Below are 16107 nucleotides of genomic sequence, written 5' to 3'. Positions count from 1 at the left end.
CCAAAGCTATCTTAGCTTAAACCTAAACCAACCTATGCTTTGAAGGTCTATAAAAGGGGAACCTAAAGCAACTAGGATCTTTGAATCCCGACACTACTTTTTTGTGTGTCATAATTGTAAACTAGAGTCGTCATCTTCCTAAAACTCTTTTAGGGTTTAGCGACTACAAAGACTTCATAGGGATTTGGGAAGCCAGGTCCAGCTATTGTTTATCTTGATAGCCCGAGTAACCTGATCTTGATCGATTGTTGAGTTTGCTTCATCAATCAAGATAGATAGAAATCATCAAACTTCTCTTCGTCTCAAACTTTTTTGATTCCACAAGTTTAATACTTGTTAGGTGAATAATAATCTAGGCTTCTCTTCGGGAAGCATAAGTCCGGATTTTGAGCGATCGATTTCCAGTCTCACATTGATCTATAATCAAAGAGGAAATCACATATATATGCTTATCCGTGGAAGGACGATTGGTTTAATTTCTTCAATTGAGTTGAAGCAACTCTTAGGTTGTAAAGGACGTCAGCTAAGGGAATATATGCTTATTTGTAGACCCTTTTATTGAAGAAATATTTTCAAAAAACAATCTTTTTTTTTCTTTTTCTGAAACGAAGGGAGTACATTTTCGGAATGCTAATCTGAGTGGCATTAACAATAAATTCCAGAATTCCACTTCTAGTTTTATTAGAATCAAAGGCAGTTATGTACAAATCCAAAACAACAAAAAGACTTAGACAGCAGAACTGTCTAAGCGGGGTAAACAATATTGTGGGCTGAATATTAAACTTTTAGGGGCTACAAAAAAAAAATCAAAAAATACAGATGAATGAACATAAATAAATTGGGTGGCTTTTAGAGATTTGGATGAGGGTGGCTGGAGCACCCTCCAATTCCGTCAATGTTTGACAGCAGCTTAACATCAGGGGGGAGCGGCAAAAAGAGATGTATATGCTAACATGAGCTCATATGAACATCCATCAGGAGATGGATAGCGATTTGCATTCTTCGGCATGCTTATTGTGTAAAATCCATGTGCCTATACTTATATAAACAGTAAGGAAAAATCAAATTGTTTTGATCTTCTTTTTCCTTCTTTTCCTAACGTTCCATAATGTTTATATTTGTTTATGTATCTGGTTACAGAAGTACTTTTTCCAGTAAGTTCTTGCAGGTTTTCGTATGAAATCATTTGTAGTGTTCTCAAATTGGTGTGGAGACCAATTTCATATACCACATCATATCATATCGAACAAAAGTGTTTTCAATAGTCTCTTGATGGTAGAGGATCGTAGTCGTAAGCTTCACCAGCCTTCACAAATCTGCCTTTCACCCGTTTTCTTGTGTCTGCTCTAGCTTTACGAGAAGCATATCTTATTTGTTTCCCAAATCTACAAGCATGTAAAAGAACATTTTAGAATATAATTAAGAGGATGTAATCGTCACATAAATCATTGATTCTAAAAAAACAGACATTCTCCTTAATACATTCTCCTTTTGCTGATTCAATCCTTAATACATTCTCCTTTTGCTGGTTCAAGAAAAATAAAATAAAAATCTTTCAGTAAAATTCTTACACAAAAAGAAGTAAAAAACATGATTCTGGAAATGTCTATATTTTCAGCTTTAGTGTTGCATCCTATCCTATATGTATGAAACTAGCTCGCCTTTCCGGGGAAAAAATGTGAGTTTCATTAATCCATTTTACAATGAGCTACCACCCAGACAAAGTAGAATGCAGAATCTATTGCTGAAACAAGATTGACAAACTTACGTTCGGGTTTTCTTCTTTTCCTTGTATCTCATCTTTGCTTTTTCGCGTGCCTGCGGAGACCCAGTTTCCAGACTTGGGTCCCATGAAGATTCACCGGTTAGGAACATTGATGATACGCCACAATCTTGATAATCACAAACTCTTCTTTCTCCAGTGATGTTGGAGAGAGATAGTGTTTGAGGTTCATTTGAAAAACTTAAATTTATGCTTCTGTTGCCACCAGTGGCATTTAAAAGTACTTCATCCATACTACTGTTTACACACTGTGAAACGCTTACTGACCCGGTGACACAAGGTGATTGAAGACCTACACAATCAGGTTGCATAGAGGAAGACACCTGAAGGAGAAAGAAAGAATGCATTATCAGTCATGGGACTCGAGCCGAATTACCTATTGGTTAGTGGTGAATACATATAGTTGTTAACATGAGAAAGGACTCCATCAGTTCATAAGACTTAGCCACTGAGAAATCAGATAATGCAATTGTAGAGGCAATCAGAGATAGATTAAACGTGCAATTCAGAAAGGTTATGTATCATCAATGTTAGCATGAGAAGTGAACTTGAGCGAACCTGATGTACATTCAACTCTACACTTGTAAGGAAAGCATGAACTAGCCCTGTTATTTTGCCAAAGCGATCTACTTATCCCTAAGTGAAGACGTGCATTGCTAGAAATGAAATACTATCAGCATTTGCAGACGCTAAACTGAAAATGAAAACATTAAAACAAGTTATATTGCAAAGTGACAAAGCATAACATCATGATTGATGGGTGAAGTTATGGCAAGATAGAAGCGCATTATTTTAAGCATTATGCTTTGCAGGAAACCAGGTAACTTCAGATGCTTATAATGTTTATTTGCAAGGAAAGATGAATATAAAGTTCGATAGTGTTGGCGCCAACCTCTATGTCGTTCTCATGAAGATGCAATGAATCAACAACTTGGATATCTTTGTCCAAGTTAAAGCAATCCATCCCTGGAATGAACTTGGGATTACTTTGTGCACAGCCAAATAGATTATCCCCATCAAAACTTAAATCAACATCCGCAATGTTGAAGCCTTCACAAATGTCATCGTCCTCGCACAATTCAATATCTTTGAATTGTGAAAGACCCTGTCAGACATTGTATTGAAAAACAAAAAAAGAAAGGCACAATCAGTTTCAGATACCCAAAATTTCAACCTTGGAGATGGGCTCAATGGCATCCAGCTGAACAGGTAAATCGAGTAGCAAAAAGCGACTTCTTAAACCAAAAATAAGACTAGCTAAGTAGATTAAAATGAGAAATTACCTCAGGTGAGAAATCTGTCTCCTTTTGGAACAAATCTGGTTGATTTTTATTGTAAGACATAGAACTCGGAGTATTTTCAAATGCAATAGGTGGATTAATTGAAGGTTCAAACTTTGTGCAAGGTCCCATGTCATTCAACACATTCACAACGGAATTCCCATTCTCGCCGGAATCCCAACCATTACTAAGACAGTGTTCTATGGTAGACAAGATCCCTCCTGATACTGATAGTAGTGGCCCGGAATCCGCCCCATTTAGAAATGAAGCATCAAAAGCAAAAGGAAATAACTTCAAGAACTCGGGCCCAGATGGACACAGTGGATAGCATGGCAATTCCAAGTGAGGATGACTAGGTACTAAACAACCCTTCTGATTCGATCTACAATTTTCACAAAATGAGAAAGAATTTTCTGTGCATCGTATTGATGCTGGTCGCGAATAACATCTGTCGCACATTATTCCTCTTAAATGACGTAGTGAAAGACGATTGGCAGAATGAACCACAGTATCACATTGTAAACAAAGACGAGCATCATCTGGTGTACAATAAACTAGTGCTTTCTCTATTCCACAGAGTTGACATAACGGATTCATCACAATCTTGCTTCACTCCTTTCAGATTATTGTTAACCTACAGTAATAATTTAAGAATATGATTTTCTAAAATCCGTCATAATGAATGAAAAACATCAAGTGACTTACAAAGATCAGTCATAGAAGAGTGCCAGAAGCTTGCCAAGGTTGTTATTAGTGAGAGAAACCAAGAACTAATAAATCAGAGTAATTGAATCCACCCCAGCAAATGGAAAAAAAAAATGAAGAAAAAGTGAAGAGGTTTTTAATGAAACAGATGACGCATTTAAAGGTTTTGAATCGGAAAAAACTGAAACGCAACAGCAAAATAATTTCAGATGCAGTGCACAATGTAAAAGTAGTTCAGATATTACTAAGATTAGTTTTTACTTATTTTTATAATTATCCATTTTTCTTGCTCAAATGCAGTTAGACTGGTTTGAGTACCATATTAAGACGATGACGCGGACTCTTTAATTAGAAAGATCGTGCATGAAGGCTATAGTCAGCTTCTTCTGTTAATTCATGGACCCTAGTTTATAGGTAGGTGCACCATACGTACATTATATTTAGGAAAGTTGATTCTAGACTAAACGGTGCGGCTACGATGTGGTTGGGCCACATATTTCAAGTATGTGATCCCTCTTAGTTTTGTAACACCTATTATAAAGAAGAAAAAAAAGTTTTAAAACAGTTAAATATAGGGCTGCACATAACCGACTCGACCCGCCGACCCGACCCACACCTGTCGAAAAATATCCGTACCCGAACCGACACATCTACGTATGGGTCGACTACGGGTGAGGCACGTGAAAACCCACCGTATGTTGGGTCGGTTGCGGGTATGAACTTCCTTCACCCGAACCGACCCACCAACCCGCTCAATATTCCCTAGCATGCTAGCCCTTAGATTTTCTATCCTAGAATGAATCTCAGCCATTGGATTGAAAAAATAAAATACCTAACCCTAACTAAGCATCGCACTCGCAGCCCACACCTATCACTTCGGCCTCTTCTTCTCTCCTTCTCAGAAACAGAGTCACGGAGACTCTTCTTCCCTAAATTGATTAATGGCTGCTTCATCAGCTGATCAGCATGCCTCGTCGGAAATGATTTATCCACCCCTAGTAGTAAATTAGGTGTTAACAAAGAAATTTATGGAAAATATTTGTCTCCTTCATTTTTAAGTAACTTTAATTTTCTACACTTGAATTCTGTAATTCTTCATGAATCATGATACAAGTAATTTGCAAGTTATGACGGGTAACCCACCACCCGACCCGACCCAACCCGCCTTATTGTGGATCGGGTGAAAAGCGACCCATTATTATGGTGGGTCGGTTGCGGATGAAAAGTTCAATTACCCACCAGCAGTGGGTCGGGTGGTGGGTGAGGCCAAACCCGACCCAACCCGACCCATGTGCAGCCCTAGTTAAATACGAGAAAGTGTAACTAATTCTTTTTCTTAACTCCCTATTTTTTCTCAAAAAGTGAAATGTTGACGGGAATTTGGAGGGACGGGTTTTTAGTTGTAACAGGTGTCATAAAACTAAGAGGGGACCACATCATATCCTTGGCCTAGACTAAAAACCCTTTTTCCAATGTAAGAGTAACAAAGGTAGTGTTAACCCACTTCTAAATTTATCGTTTACATAGTAGAATCAGGTGTCTTCCCTTTTACTCGCTCTATTTCCCTTTCCCGTACGAAAACATTTTAGGACAGATTAGGAAGGAATGTGCTCGAAAAGGACAAGTATGTAATGAGCTTATAAATGCGAATTAATAGGACACATGTAACTTGATATGAACGGCCGCAACCAATACTGATATATAGGCTTATAGCGACTTCGTGTAGATTTAGATTATCATTGTTGATCTGAGATCATATGTATGACACGTAAACAACGAGCGCCTCTGGTTTTCTTATGCTTACAGTGTGCTATGATACCGGAGCAACTGTGATGCACGAGACTTTTCTGTTTTGGACAAGTGAATATATGATTTTTAAATTCTAAATGTAGGAAAGATGCCGAGTAGACTGGGTTTTTTCATGGATACATCATTATATGATTTTATGTTTGACTGGTGACTAGACAATCAGTTGTCCATGGAGTTTACAATAATTTTCACATTTCTAAAACATTTGAAAATGTCCAATATTAAAGGGCCCATATTTTGAGTCATTCTAGAGCCTCCAATACTATGAGACGGCCCTTCAGATAGTATTATAAAATTTTCCATTAAACTCTACCTTTTAAATTTATAAATACAAGGAGCTGGCTCAAAAGAATAAAATTCAAAAAATAAAAAAATTCCCAACTTCGATGAGGTAAAAGGAAAAACGAAAGAACGAAAAGTAACAAGAATAGCAGTTCCATCTAGAGAAGTTGAAACCAGAGTCAGTGCTATGTTCTTCCAATGTTCAAGCCTCTCAAAACCTAATCAACCACCAATTCTTTCCAAGTCTTCTCAAATTCTTGAAATTTGTTCACTATACTATGCACATATCATCTGAACTTTCTTTCTTCATTAAGTTTAAAACTAAGAGGCTCTGATGTGGCAGCTCTTAATAAACTTGTCAGAAAAATCAACATACTTGGCCCATAATACTCGAAGTTGGGGAAAAGCTATGTCGAGCCAAGGCTTCGCTCGACCATTAAAGTGGATTACACCAGCCTTTTCGGCTTCAGCTGTAGTTGTGTTTTCTTGATAACCAAGTCCTAACATGTGCCAGAAAGGATCAATGGTGTAAACATGACCATGAAAAGCTATAAGACTAGGGGGCAATGTCCCTAACTGCCATAGACTCAACTCGGACTTCAGATTCTGTAAGCATATCAAGAAATTATGAGATTTGATATAAGTGCGGCTAACTAAGGCATCAAAAGTAAAGTGATGGAATTAAAATTTGGAGTTACCTGTTGAAGCCAGTAATGGTAGGTCTCGCTAATGTTAGTTTTCCTCCATGCTTCCAAGTCCAAAATGTTCATCCCATAAGCCCAAGCGCATTCATTTGGGTCGAAGTTTTGTTTTACTATCGGATGCGAGAAGTTCAAGTAGCTCTTGAATCTTTTAGACATTACAAACTTATCATCTCCTCTACATGTTTTTACTGCTCCATTCACTTTTCCTTCCATATTTATATCCCAGAGAGGTGAAAGATCAGTTTGAATGACGATGTCGTCATCCAAAAATACTATTTTGTTTAAGCTAGGAAACAACTGAAACAACGAAATCTTTAGTCAGAAGTTGATCATTCCAAACACTTGAACGATGTAGAGTCGACTAATTCAAGTAATAATTACCTCAGGTAAGTAGATACGAATGTGATTCATTGCTGAATTGTACTTGGGACTAAGAGCTTGAAGCTTGGACGCAATGACATAAGGCTTCTCAGTGGTATTTGCATTGACAATTGCGGAAGATCCACCTCTAAACTGTGACCTAACCTTCTGGTCCTTTTCCATGGCTTCCAGTACTGGAACTTTTCCTTTTGTGAACCAATCAAAGTGGTGCATCCCTTTAACTTCAATGATAGCCGGATCTAAAGGGTGCAAAGAGAACCAGGCGTGCATGGTTGAATATGTCTTCCGATCAGTTATCATGTGAAGGACAACCTTTTCAGGACGCAATGCATTGCGCACAAGAGATGCAGCAACGACCGAGGCAGCCAGAACATTATCAGAGGCGAGGACGACGTGAAAGAAAGAATTGTCGACGAGATTTGGCACAAACTCTGCTGCAGGGAGCTGAAGTCGTGCACCTGCATTGTTTTTGTGCTCATTGGCTAATTTCAAGGAAAGACAGTGAAGTGGTTTTGGTATACTACTGGATGCAACATGACGGTATATGTATTCTTGGATCTTGGCACTTCGTGTCCTTTGTTCAAGTAAGGTGACCTTGACAAAAAAACAGATCAAAAATGTTAGTTTGTCTCATAGTTGAATCAGACTCGCGCATCACAAAAGAAAATGTGTTACGTAAATCTGAGTTGAATTGCGACTCAACCAAAATAGTCGGCTAACTAACTGGATACGCGACAAGTCATAAAGTAAGAGGAGTTTAGACATCCAAATCATCAGGAAGTATACAAAAAGAGAACCCCATTTGTCAACAAAATTTCAGTTGAGAAGCTATGATCATTATGTCAGAAGATATTGACTAGCTTACAAAAAATGTTTTGATTAGAAGTAAAGGGGAAACAAACAAGACATGCAAACAAGAAACAGAGTTTTCAAAATGAATTTATGCGTCCTCACTCACCATAGCTTTAAGTCGCATACTAAATGTCTTCAAATCAGACTTGGTTGTTCTCATTTCTGCAACAAAGTCCTCTAACGTCTGTGGAACTAGTTGGTCTTTTCCTAGTCCTTGTATACTTTCTTGATTAACGTTTTCTTCTAGTATCCTATAAACCTCTTCTGGTACCTTAATTTTTGTTAAAAAACACATTATTAGTCTGTATTATCATATCTATTACAAAATGATCAAAAGACTTTTAATAAAGTAAAAAATTTAAGTGAAGTTTTAGATTACCGCTGAATCCATCCGTCTTCCGAAAAATCTTGGTCCTAATCTTTTCCCCACGCATCCTGTCCAACGAACAAAATACACTATTATTTAAAAACAAGTAATCAATCAAGCACAAAAATCATACCATCTTCTTTTCGTGAAACATGTGTTTTTCTCTTTGTGTGTGTCTAATTCTATGGTTGATGCATCACTTTTCATGTACTAATATGTTTTAGGTAAATTAGGTTGGCAAAGAATGGAATTTCAAAGCTTCTCAAATGATTATAATTGGGACAGATGGGTAGATTGGAGCTCACTTTCAAATGGGTCCCTAATTTAATGTATCATATTAATCCAACGATTAGCATCAGCAAAATCTTATTATGCAATATTATATACCAGTACAGTACCATCTTATTTTGTAAATTTTAAATACGAAAAACAAAAATTAGTATCTAATTATCTATATCTTTGATAACTTTGATGGATTAAATCAGAGTATTTAATTAAAGGGTATATATATGTACTAAGACGGTTTATCGCGTTCTATCGATAAATGAAAAGAAGAAAAAACAAAGATATGGATTAGAGGAAAGGAAACATATTCTTATGCACTTAAGTTAATTAGGTACTTTAATGAATAATAAACACTTGCAAATTAAAGTATACTAAACTGTGTTTTGAGGCAATGATTTAAAAAAGAAAGAGCATTTTTGGGTTTGAACTTTGAACAAAGTAATAAGTACAGATTAATCCTAGCTGTAATCAGCCCTGTAATGAGATAGATAGTACTTATATCCTGTAGATTTTATCTTCTCAAAATGAGATTGTTGGAAACACAATACTAGAACATATTCTTTTTGGATTTGATGTTATGCAATAATATATATGTGATCAGAGAGGGAAGATATATATGCACGTACCCATAGTTGAACACTTGGTCTCCCCATCAATGGTATCCATAGCTGTTAAGACGAATATAAACCGAAGTAAAAATGTTAAGAGCAATAACGAGTAAAAAACCATCCGATACGAAACCCGTCTTGATCCAACCTTTACTTTCATGAAATCTCTTACTCCCTTCCCTGTAAATACAGTTACATGTCTCAAACTCGGGGATATATGAAGCTGCATTTTGACTAAACTTGGATGGAAAAACGGAGCCAAATTATATCAACTTGTTCTGTATATCTGTAAGAATCCACTCCTTTCTGTCTCTCTGCTCTCAGAGAAAACTACAAAAAGACGAATGTTAGAGAGATACTGTAAATGGAAGAGAAGTGAGGTGGTCGTAGTTATTGTTGTGTTGTCTCTTACCTAACCTTGCTTAGCAAACAGGCTAAATTACAAGTAATATATGAATATTGAGAGAATTCTGAAACGGTTGTTGTAAATGAAAATGACTCTGGACTGAAAAGAAAGTTGGTTGTTTTGTTTAGGTTTCAAAGATTCGTCAATTTTATAGTATTGGCTTGATTTTGAAGATGAAGAATAAATATAGAGAAAAGGCTCAGGGTTGTGTTGTTGTTGGTGTTGTTGTGGTTGGGGGATATATTGCTTCATATTGCCTCCATCAGTTGGAGAAAGGGAAAGAGAAATGAGAGATCGGAGTGAGATGTTTGGGTTTTTGATGTAAACAGAGTTGCTAGAATTGAAAAAGACACCCCCTTCTCTCCTATACTATATCCCTCAACTACAAAAGAAAAGGGAACTCTCTCCTATTTAAAAGACTTCTTAAATAACAATCTAACAAGGCTTATTGGTCGAGCTGTAAGAGAGCCAGGAAGGAACCCATCACATATATATTCTCCAATTCAACTCTTACTTCGTTTTATTTTGTTTTTGAGCACATAAATAGATATCTTCTTCAATTGAATTGACTCCCATTGAATTGAGTCATTTTTTTCTAAATAATGACTTCCATAAGAAAATCCATGCCGATGATAGTTTTTAATGAGCTGTTTCAATACAAACTAGACTGCAAATTAATATTGTATAATGACTTAATTATATAAATTGAACAAGTAGTTATGGCAATGTATAATGCATCCATGTCAATATGCTACCCGTATTAATCTGAAAATGGGGTTTGGTTGGTGGGAAGGAAACGGGATGTGCATATTAGCAAACTAATTAAATTATTAATGGGTTCGACTTAATATAAACGTTTGCCAGTCGTATACGTTTGAAAAACACTGTTTCCATGCCTAAAAATTTCAACGTCCAGCTTACAAAAATTCAAGTCTGTGGTCATCCCGCCAAAGCCCCTCTATCACGGCGTCATAAACCGTGCATTCTACTCCTACAGTCCTACTTTGGACGTAAAGATTTTGATGGCCAGTTTGATGACCTTAAGGTATGACGAGGTCAGCAGACCGAATCTTAATCCGGGTCAAGAAAGAGACCATTTCTGCTCCATTAACTTAATTCGGGTACCTAACGATAATGAGCTTATAATCCAAACTGGACTCGGCCCTGGCCCATCTACGCCCTAAAAAGGAACCAAACCAGGGTGCTGAACGAGCCATAGAGATTTGCAGTGCGCCGCTCCCTCTCTCTCGTCACTTGACAGTTCTTAAAGCTCCCTCTCTCTCGTCACTTCCGTAACAAGGAAGCTTGTTGTTCATCCTCAATGGATGTCATATGCCCTCTTGATTTGGAATTCTCAGACAAAATATCACTTCTTCTTAAACCTCCATCCCCTAACGATGTTCAGGTAATTTTCTTAATTTTTTGTTTTTCAAGTTTAATAAAATTCATCAACTAATACTAGATGAGAACTGAATTAATTTGTATTCTGATATTCTACTTTTCATTCTTGAAACAGAATTATTTTGACAAGATTGTAGAAGAAAGACAATGCCTTGGTCTCAGAATCAAACAAGACGGAGAATTTGGAAAATGTGTTTTTGCCGAATCAGAATTCAAAGAGGGGGACCTTGTTTTGAAGGACCAAATGCTTGTTGGAGCTCAACATAGTTCAAATAAGGTTTTATACTCTTTTATTATTACTTTGGGTGTATTTCTTGTCGGTTTGATATGAGTTTGTAAATATTGTTTGCTCTCTTTCAAATTGCAGGTTGATTGTTTAGTATGTAGTTACTGTTTCCGCTTTATCGGTTCAATAGAACTTCAAATTGGTAGGAAACTCTATTTGCAACAGTTAGGATTATCTGTTAGAAAAGAATGTGATACTGAGACACACTCACACATTTCAAAAAAGTGTCGTTTAGATGATTCATCCGATGAGGAAGATGATTCCTATAGAACGAGCCACAATGAGGGTTCATGCTCGTATAGTCAACAAAAGGAGGCTATACCTCTCTCTCAGGAAGTTCTAGAATCATTGCTTAAGGGTGATATAAAATTGCCTTACTCGAGTCAATTCAACTTGCCTTCATCCGTTCCATGTCCTGGTGGGTGTGATGAAGCACAATACTGCAGGTTTGGAGAACATTTTTTCTTTTTCTGTATGCAGTTTTTTCTTCGCTACAAGTAAATGAGTAGAGTACGTGAAGATGTGTGTTATTCCATTTTTTTCTGTAATGCTGATAATATATTTGTGGTTCCTTAGAGTGATGTTGGGCTTCCACTCTTTTGTAGCAAATCCTGTGCTGACGCTGATTGGGAATTGTTTCATTCTTTACTATGTACTGGGAAGAACTCAGTATCCGCCAGCCGGGAGTCAATCTTAAACTTCATAGAACATGCTAATGGTAGGATTTCAACAGCATTATACGTTTGTACTAATAGACACATTAGCAGCATTTTCATCAAGTCCGAGTTATCATTCTCATCATGTACCTTCTTTCTTATCCGTCTCCTTTTCTTATTGTAGAGACAAACGATATTTTCATACTTGCTGCCAAGGTATGATTGGTTATATTGCATTATTGTGGTTTATTATTGATCTAGGTGTGCCATAGTTTGTGTGCAATGTACTCTCAAAAGTATGGAAATCATGTCTCCTGTTTGTTAATATGAATGCTCCAGCTCCTGAGTCAACACTGTATTGTAATCTCAATTAGTGAAGCTACGCCCTTAATAGCTACCAAAGGAGGCAGTTTCAAGCTGTTTAACCTCACCTTTGAACTCTTTTATGGGGTAACTGTAAATAGCTTTAGATGTCTATCAAACATGTATGCTAGTCATCATAGATATGTCTAATTAATAAGTAAAATATTATTCTTGTATGAACTTATCTTTTTGTTTCTACTTTCAGACAATTTCATCAGACCATTTCAAGGTATAAGAAATTGAAAGCAGCTCAAACTGAACGCCGAGAGCGACTTACTGGAAAAAATGGAATTGACAGTTCTGAATTCTCTTTGCTTTTGGAGGCTTTGGAAACCCGTATCGATGGGATACAAGAGAAGGTAATTCTTAGTGTTTGTATGAGTACTCTCTCTTTATTATGTACCTCATTATTACAACAGTTTTGATCATCTTATGTGAAGCCTTTATATACACTAATTTAAAAGCGCCGGTAGGATGAGGGATCCTTGTGAAGGATCTTTTCTGAGTATGAAATATTAACAGTTATGGGGCATAGCAAGAGACATTTGGTCTTTTCGGGGTTGGAAGATTCCTTGTAATCCAAATAATTAGATGAAGGAATAATTAGTTGTATTTATGTTCCATTTTCACATTTCTCGATAACATGTATAAAGTACTATAAGCAATATACATGTGCATAATAAATCAGTACTTCACACACGTGTCTGTTCAGGGTGTCTGATTCATTTCTTTATTGTTCTTAGTCCTTTTCTGAAACCATTGTAATGCCCCAATTGAAGCTGTTGTGTTTTGGTGTTGCTTTAGGTGGTGGGAGTGTGTTGCTTTGCCAGATGATGTTGATAGTTGCGATGAAACTTCCTTTAGAATGGAAATTAAGGAGCTAGCATTCAAGGTATATGCCTTCAAATCATTTGCGTAAGTGTTACTGATTGTATGTGAAGCATGTTAGGATTTGAAAAGATACCAGCAACTGGTATACTGATCCGCCCAATTTTTGGTTGATCTTCATGATTCTATATCTGTCTACCTTTCTCATATATAATGATCTTGATATTTTCACCAAAAATTAAATATTTGTATTGCCTTCCTCCTGTAAAATGTTATTGGTGTTTGTTTGACTTTCCCAGTCGCTGGATCTCCTAAAGAAGGCAATCTTCGACAAAGAGTGTGCACCATGTATCCTTTTAAGGTTTAAGTGCTGATATAATATGTAACATTGGAGTTTTCTAGGTTATCCGAGGTATTTAATGGACAACCTTGACTTTGCCTAGTATTCTCGCTTGAAATCTATGGTCAGATCATCGGCATGTTTGAGCTAAATAATCTGTAAGTTCCTACCCCTATAAAATTATGCTTTCCTCGGAAGCCAAGTAACAGATCGAAATTGCGCGTAGCGAAATACTCTACTTAAGAATCAGGAATTCCTGATCTTTGGATAAAAATAGTAATGTGGAGGGTCTATCTTTCATTCGTTAATCTGACATGGATTCATAAATGCAGCGATTTGGTTGTAGCATCACCGGTGGAAGATTATTTCTTATATGTTGATGATCTTCCAGATAAGGAAAAGGTCAGCATTTAAATCCTCCTTGTCATCATTAGTCTGCATCTACTGAATTAACATCTATATATTTCAGTATTTCACTTCCGTTCTCGTGATAACTTAGAGATTATGTTTCAGGAAGAAGCTGAAAGAACTACCCGGCCACTTCTAGATGCTCTTGGTGATGACTATTCAGCTTGTTGTGAAGGTATTTATTCTTCTCAATTTAAACATAGGTTTGTATGAGGTGGTTTAGAGACTTGGAGAGTTAGGTGAGGGAAACCAGAGGAAAGATAGAGAAAACGTTGTGGACTTCCTGGTAGGATTTCTGTAAAACACCCCTAGGTGTTTTGTAAGTGCCTGGAAGCTAGGGCATGTTGACATGCTGGTTAATTCAGGATCAACTTCGACTGATATTGAACGTTACTAGTAGGAGCTGACGGAACTAGGGGAGGCTGGCGTGCTCCAGCCACCCCAAAATTTCTAAACCTACCCAATTTTCTTTTTTTTCATGAGTATATTTTGAAGAAAAATAAATAGCCCCCCTAAAAGTTCAGTTCTTAGCCCATTCTACTGTTTAGCCCACCTAGACCATCGCTGGGCGCGGCGCTGGTTCTACAATACAAGGTATAATGATACCAGTAAATATTAGCAAAATATCATAAACAGGTAAACTAGAAGTCTAGAATTTTTAATGGTTGCAAATAAGTCTTTCTCTGCCATATATGATTTCACCTGAGCATGTTTAAAATGAAATCCTTATAGGTTAAAAATATGTAATGTGAATTCTAGGACCCACAAACAAGTTCCACCTTGACCTCTTTTCAGAAAATATCTAGCATTTAAAGAAAGACTGAGCATCAAAATGATCTCCTTAGACGACTCCTCAGTCAGGCAGTTGATTGCCATGAAGACGTCACTGAGCCAAACCTTGTGGAGATTTGTACTGACGGGATGGTTCCTGTGTGGAGAGACTTGTTGGAAAACCTTGGTCTTCAGACCTTTTTGGATTTACATGAAGCCACCAATGGATCTGCTACTTCTGCACCTGTTGTATCTTGAACAGTCTGTTGAGGATCGTGAATATGAATCTTATTAGCCTGTACAAACGACCTGCCTATTTTTGAAATCTCAATCAAACAGGGAATTGGCCTACTTTCTTAGATTAATTTTACTTAACTACTTTTAGCATCTGGTCATTTGAAGTTCACACTAACTCCACATCATGTTTCTGTGGTTTATCTCAAAAATGTAATATCGTGATTGAAAGCCATCCATGTTCGTTATTAGCTGCACGTTAATGTAACAATATACAACCGTGTTAACCCTAGTGCATTCAACTACAAGTGTGTTGTTGTTTTCTAGACTTGAGAACAGGACATGTCGACTATTTATGTGGGATTTCCTTGAGCATGACTCTCTCCTCGCTCTTCTTTTCTCCCTTTCAAACAAGGCCCTCACTTTCGAAACTACTAAAAAACAAGGATCAACCTACCTTTTACTTTGGCCTGACTGTTTTTTGCATTCGTAGAAACTGCATCTGTTCTTTGCTTCATCAGTGCTATAATTAAATATATCCGTGAAACGTATCTAACCTTTGATTTGCGGATTCCTCACAGGTTCAGCATTTTTTCCCTTTCAGAGTTGTATGAACCATTCCTGCTGTCCTAATGCTAAAGCATTCAAAAGAGAAGAGGTAATATACATACAATTGAAATTGCGGGTTACAAAACCATTTTTTTTTCCTTTAAATTTGAACTTAATGACAAAATTCAAATTCTGTTCTGAACCAAATGCAGGATAAAGATGGCCAAGCAACAATAATCGCGCTTCAACCCATATCCAAGGGAGAAGAAGTAATTTTCTTGGCCTATTTTTCAGTCTGGCAGTATTCAGAAAAGAAAATAAGCACTACATTCAAAATTCGTTTGTCTGACCAGTTTTTGTTGTGGATATTTAGGTTACAATTTCATACATCGATGAAGACCTTCCTTTTGAAGAGAGACAAGCACTGCTGGCAGACTATGGATTCAGATGCAAGTGCAAGAAGTGCCGTGAAGACGATCCCTAGAGTTTTTGTTGTGAACATTTCTGTATGCATGTTTGGAACTTTATATTAGGTTTTCTTTTGGCCAACGGTTTGCATTTCCCTGCTAAGAGTGAGTCGAAATGCTTTGGAGCATACTTCCGATACACAGGAATTTTGTCACTGAGTTCCATAGATCAATTGTCATTAGCAAGATAAATGGGACCTTTCCTAATGTTCATTTGTTAGCACATTGTTGTCATTGTTATTGAATAACAAAGAGCTGACGTTTGGATTTGCTTTTCTTTTTATTGAGATACATATCTTTCTGTATTCTCTATCAAGTTTTCTTTGGTCATGTAACCCAGCC

General features: G+C 37.0%; 2 protein-coding genes and 1 pseudogene across 3 annotated transcripts; 1 reads left to right on the top strand and 2 right to left on the bottom strand.

Moving 5' to 3' along the window:
* Positions 1 to 795: 795 nt before the first annotated feature.
* Positions 796 to 3691, bottom strand: LOC113333327 (putative zinc finger protein CONSTANS-LIKE 11). Of its 2 annotated transcripts, XM_026579842.1 has the most exons (5): positions 3067 to 3691; positions 2676 to 2888; positions 1769 to 2106; positions 1469 to 1525; positions 1258 to 1385 (listed from the first exon to the last, which is right to left on the bottom strand). In XM_026579842.1, exons 1-4 carry the CDS (start codon positions 3658 to 3660, stop codon positions 1507 to 1509), a joined length of 1164 nt encoding a protein of 387 aa, XP_026435627.1. In that variant the 5' UTR covers positions 3661 to 3691; the 3' UTR covers positions 1258 to 1385; positions 1469 to 1506. The 2 variants fall into 2 exon arrangements, with proteins under 2 accessions (XP_026435622.1, XP_026435627.1); XM_026579837.1 differs by lacking the exon at positions 1469 to 1525 and having other exon boundaries at positions 796 to 1385.
* A 2162-nt stretch (positions 3692 to 5853) lies between these two features.
* Positions 5854 to 9466, bottom strand: LOC113304067 (probable galacturonosyltransferase 12). The gene is made up of 6 exons (XM_026553165.1): positions 9075 to 9466; positions 8176 to 8231; positions 7903 to 8067; positions 6945 to 7538; positions 6558 to 6860; positions 5854 to 6465 (listed from the first exon to the last, which is right to left on the bottom strand). Exons 1-6 carry the CDS (start codon positions 9283 to 9285, stop codon positions 6181 to 6183), a joined length of 1614 nt encoding a protein of 537 aa, XP_026408950.1. The 5' UTR covers positions 9286 to 9466; the 3' UTR covers positions 5854 to 6180.
* Positions 9467 to 10699: 1233 nt separating this feature from the next.
* Positions 10700 to 16070, top strand: LOC113304056 (annotated as a pseudogene).
* Positions 16071 to 16107: the final 37 nt, after the last annotated feature.

Source organism: Papaver somniferum, chromosome 1 (genome assembly GCF_003573695.1).
Source record: "Papaver somniferum cultivar HN1 chromosome 1, ASM357369v1, whole genome shotgun sequence".
NCBI lineage: Eukaryota > Viridiplantae > Streptophyta > Magnoliopsida > Ranunculales > Papaveraceae > Papaver > Papaver somniferum.
The sequence above is the reverse complement of the archived record's forward strand: the minus strand, read 5'-3'. Positions and strand labels throughout refer to the sequence as shown.

What these genes read in the sequence shown, in the direction of transcription:
- LOC113333327 (XM_026579837.1), bottom strand. Translation starts at nt 3,660, where the DNA reads ATGAATCCGTTATGTCAACTCTGTGGAATAGAGAAAGCACTAGTTTAT. An exon ending in TTCATGAGAACGACATAGAG is followed by an intron (nt 2,107 to 2,675) that starts GTTGGCGCCAAC and finishes TTTCTCCTTCAG; the next exon opens with GTGTCTTCCTCTATGCAACC. An exon ending in GAAAAGAAGAAAACCCGAAC is followed by an intron (nt 1,386 to 1,768) that starts GTAAGTTTGTCA and finishes ACATGCTTGTAG; the next exon opens with ATTTGGGAAACAAATAAGAT.
- LOC113304067 (XM_026553165.1), bottom strand. Translation starts at nt 9,285, where the DNA reads ATGCAGCTTCATATATCCCCGAGTTTGAGACATGTAACTGTATTTACA. An exon ending in GTATGCGACTTAAAGCTATG is followed by an intron (nt 7,539 to 7,902) that starts GTGAGTGAGGAC and finishes TTTTTTGTCAAG; the next exon opens with GTCACCTTACTTGAACAAAG. An exon ending in ACCATTACTGGCTTCAACAG is followed by an intron (nt 6,466 to 6,557) that starts GTAACTCCAAAT and finishes ATATGCTTACAG; the next exon opens with AATCTGAAGTCCGAGTTGAG.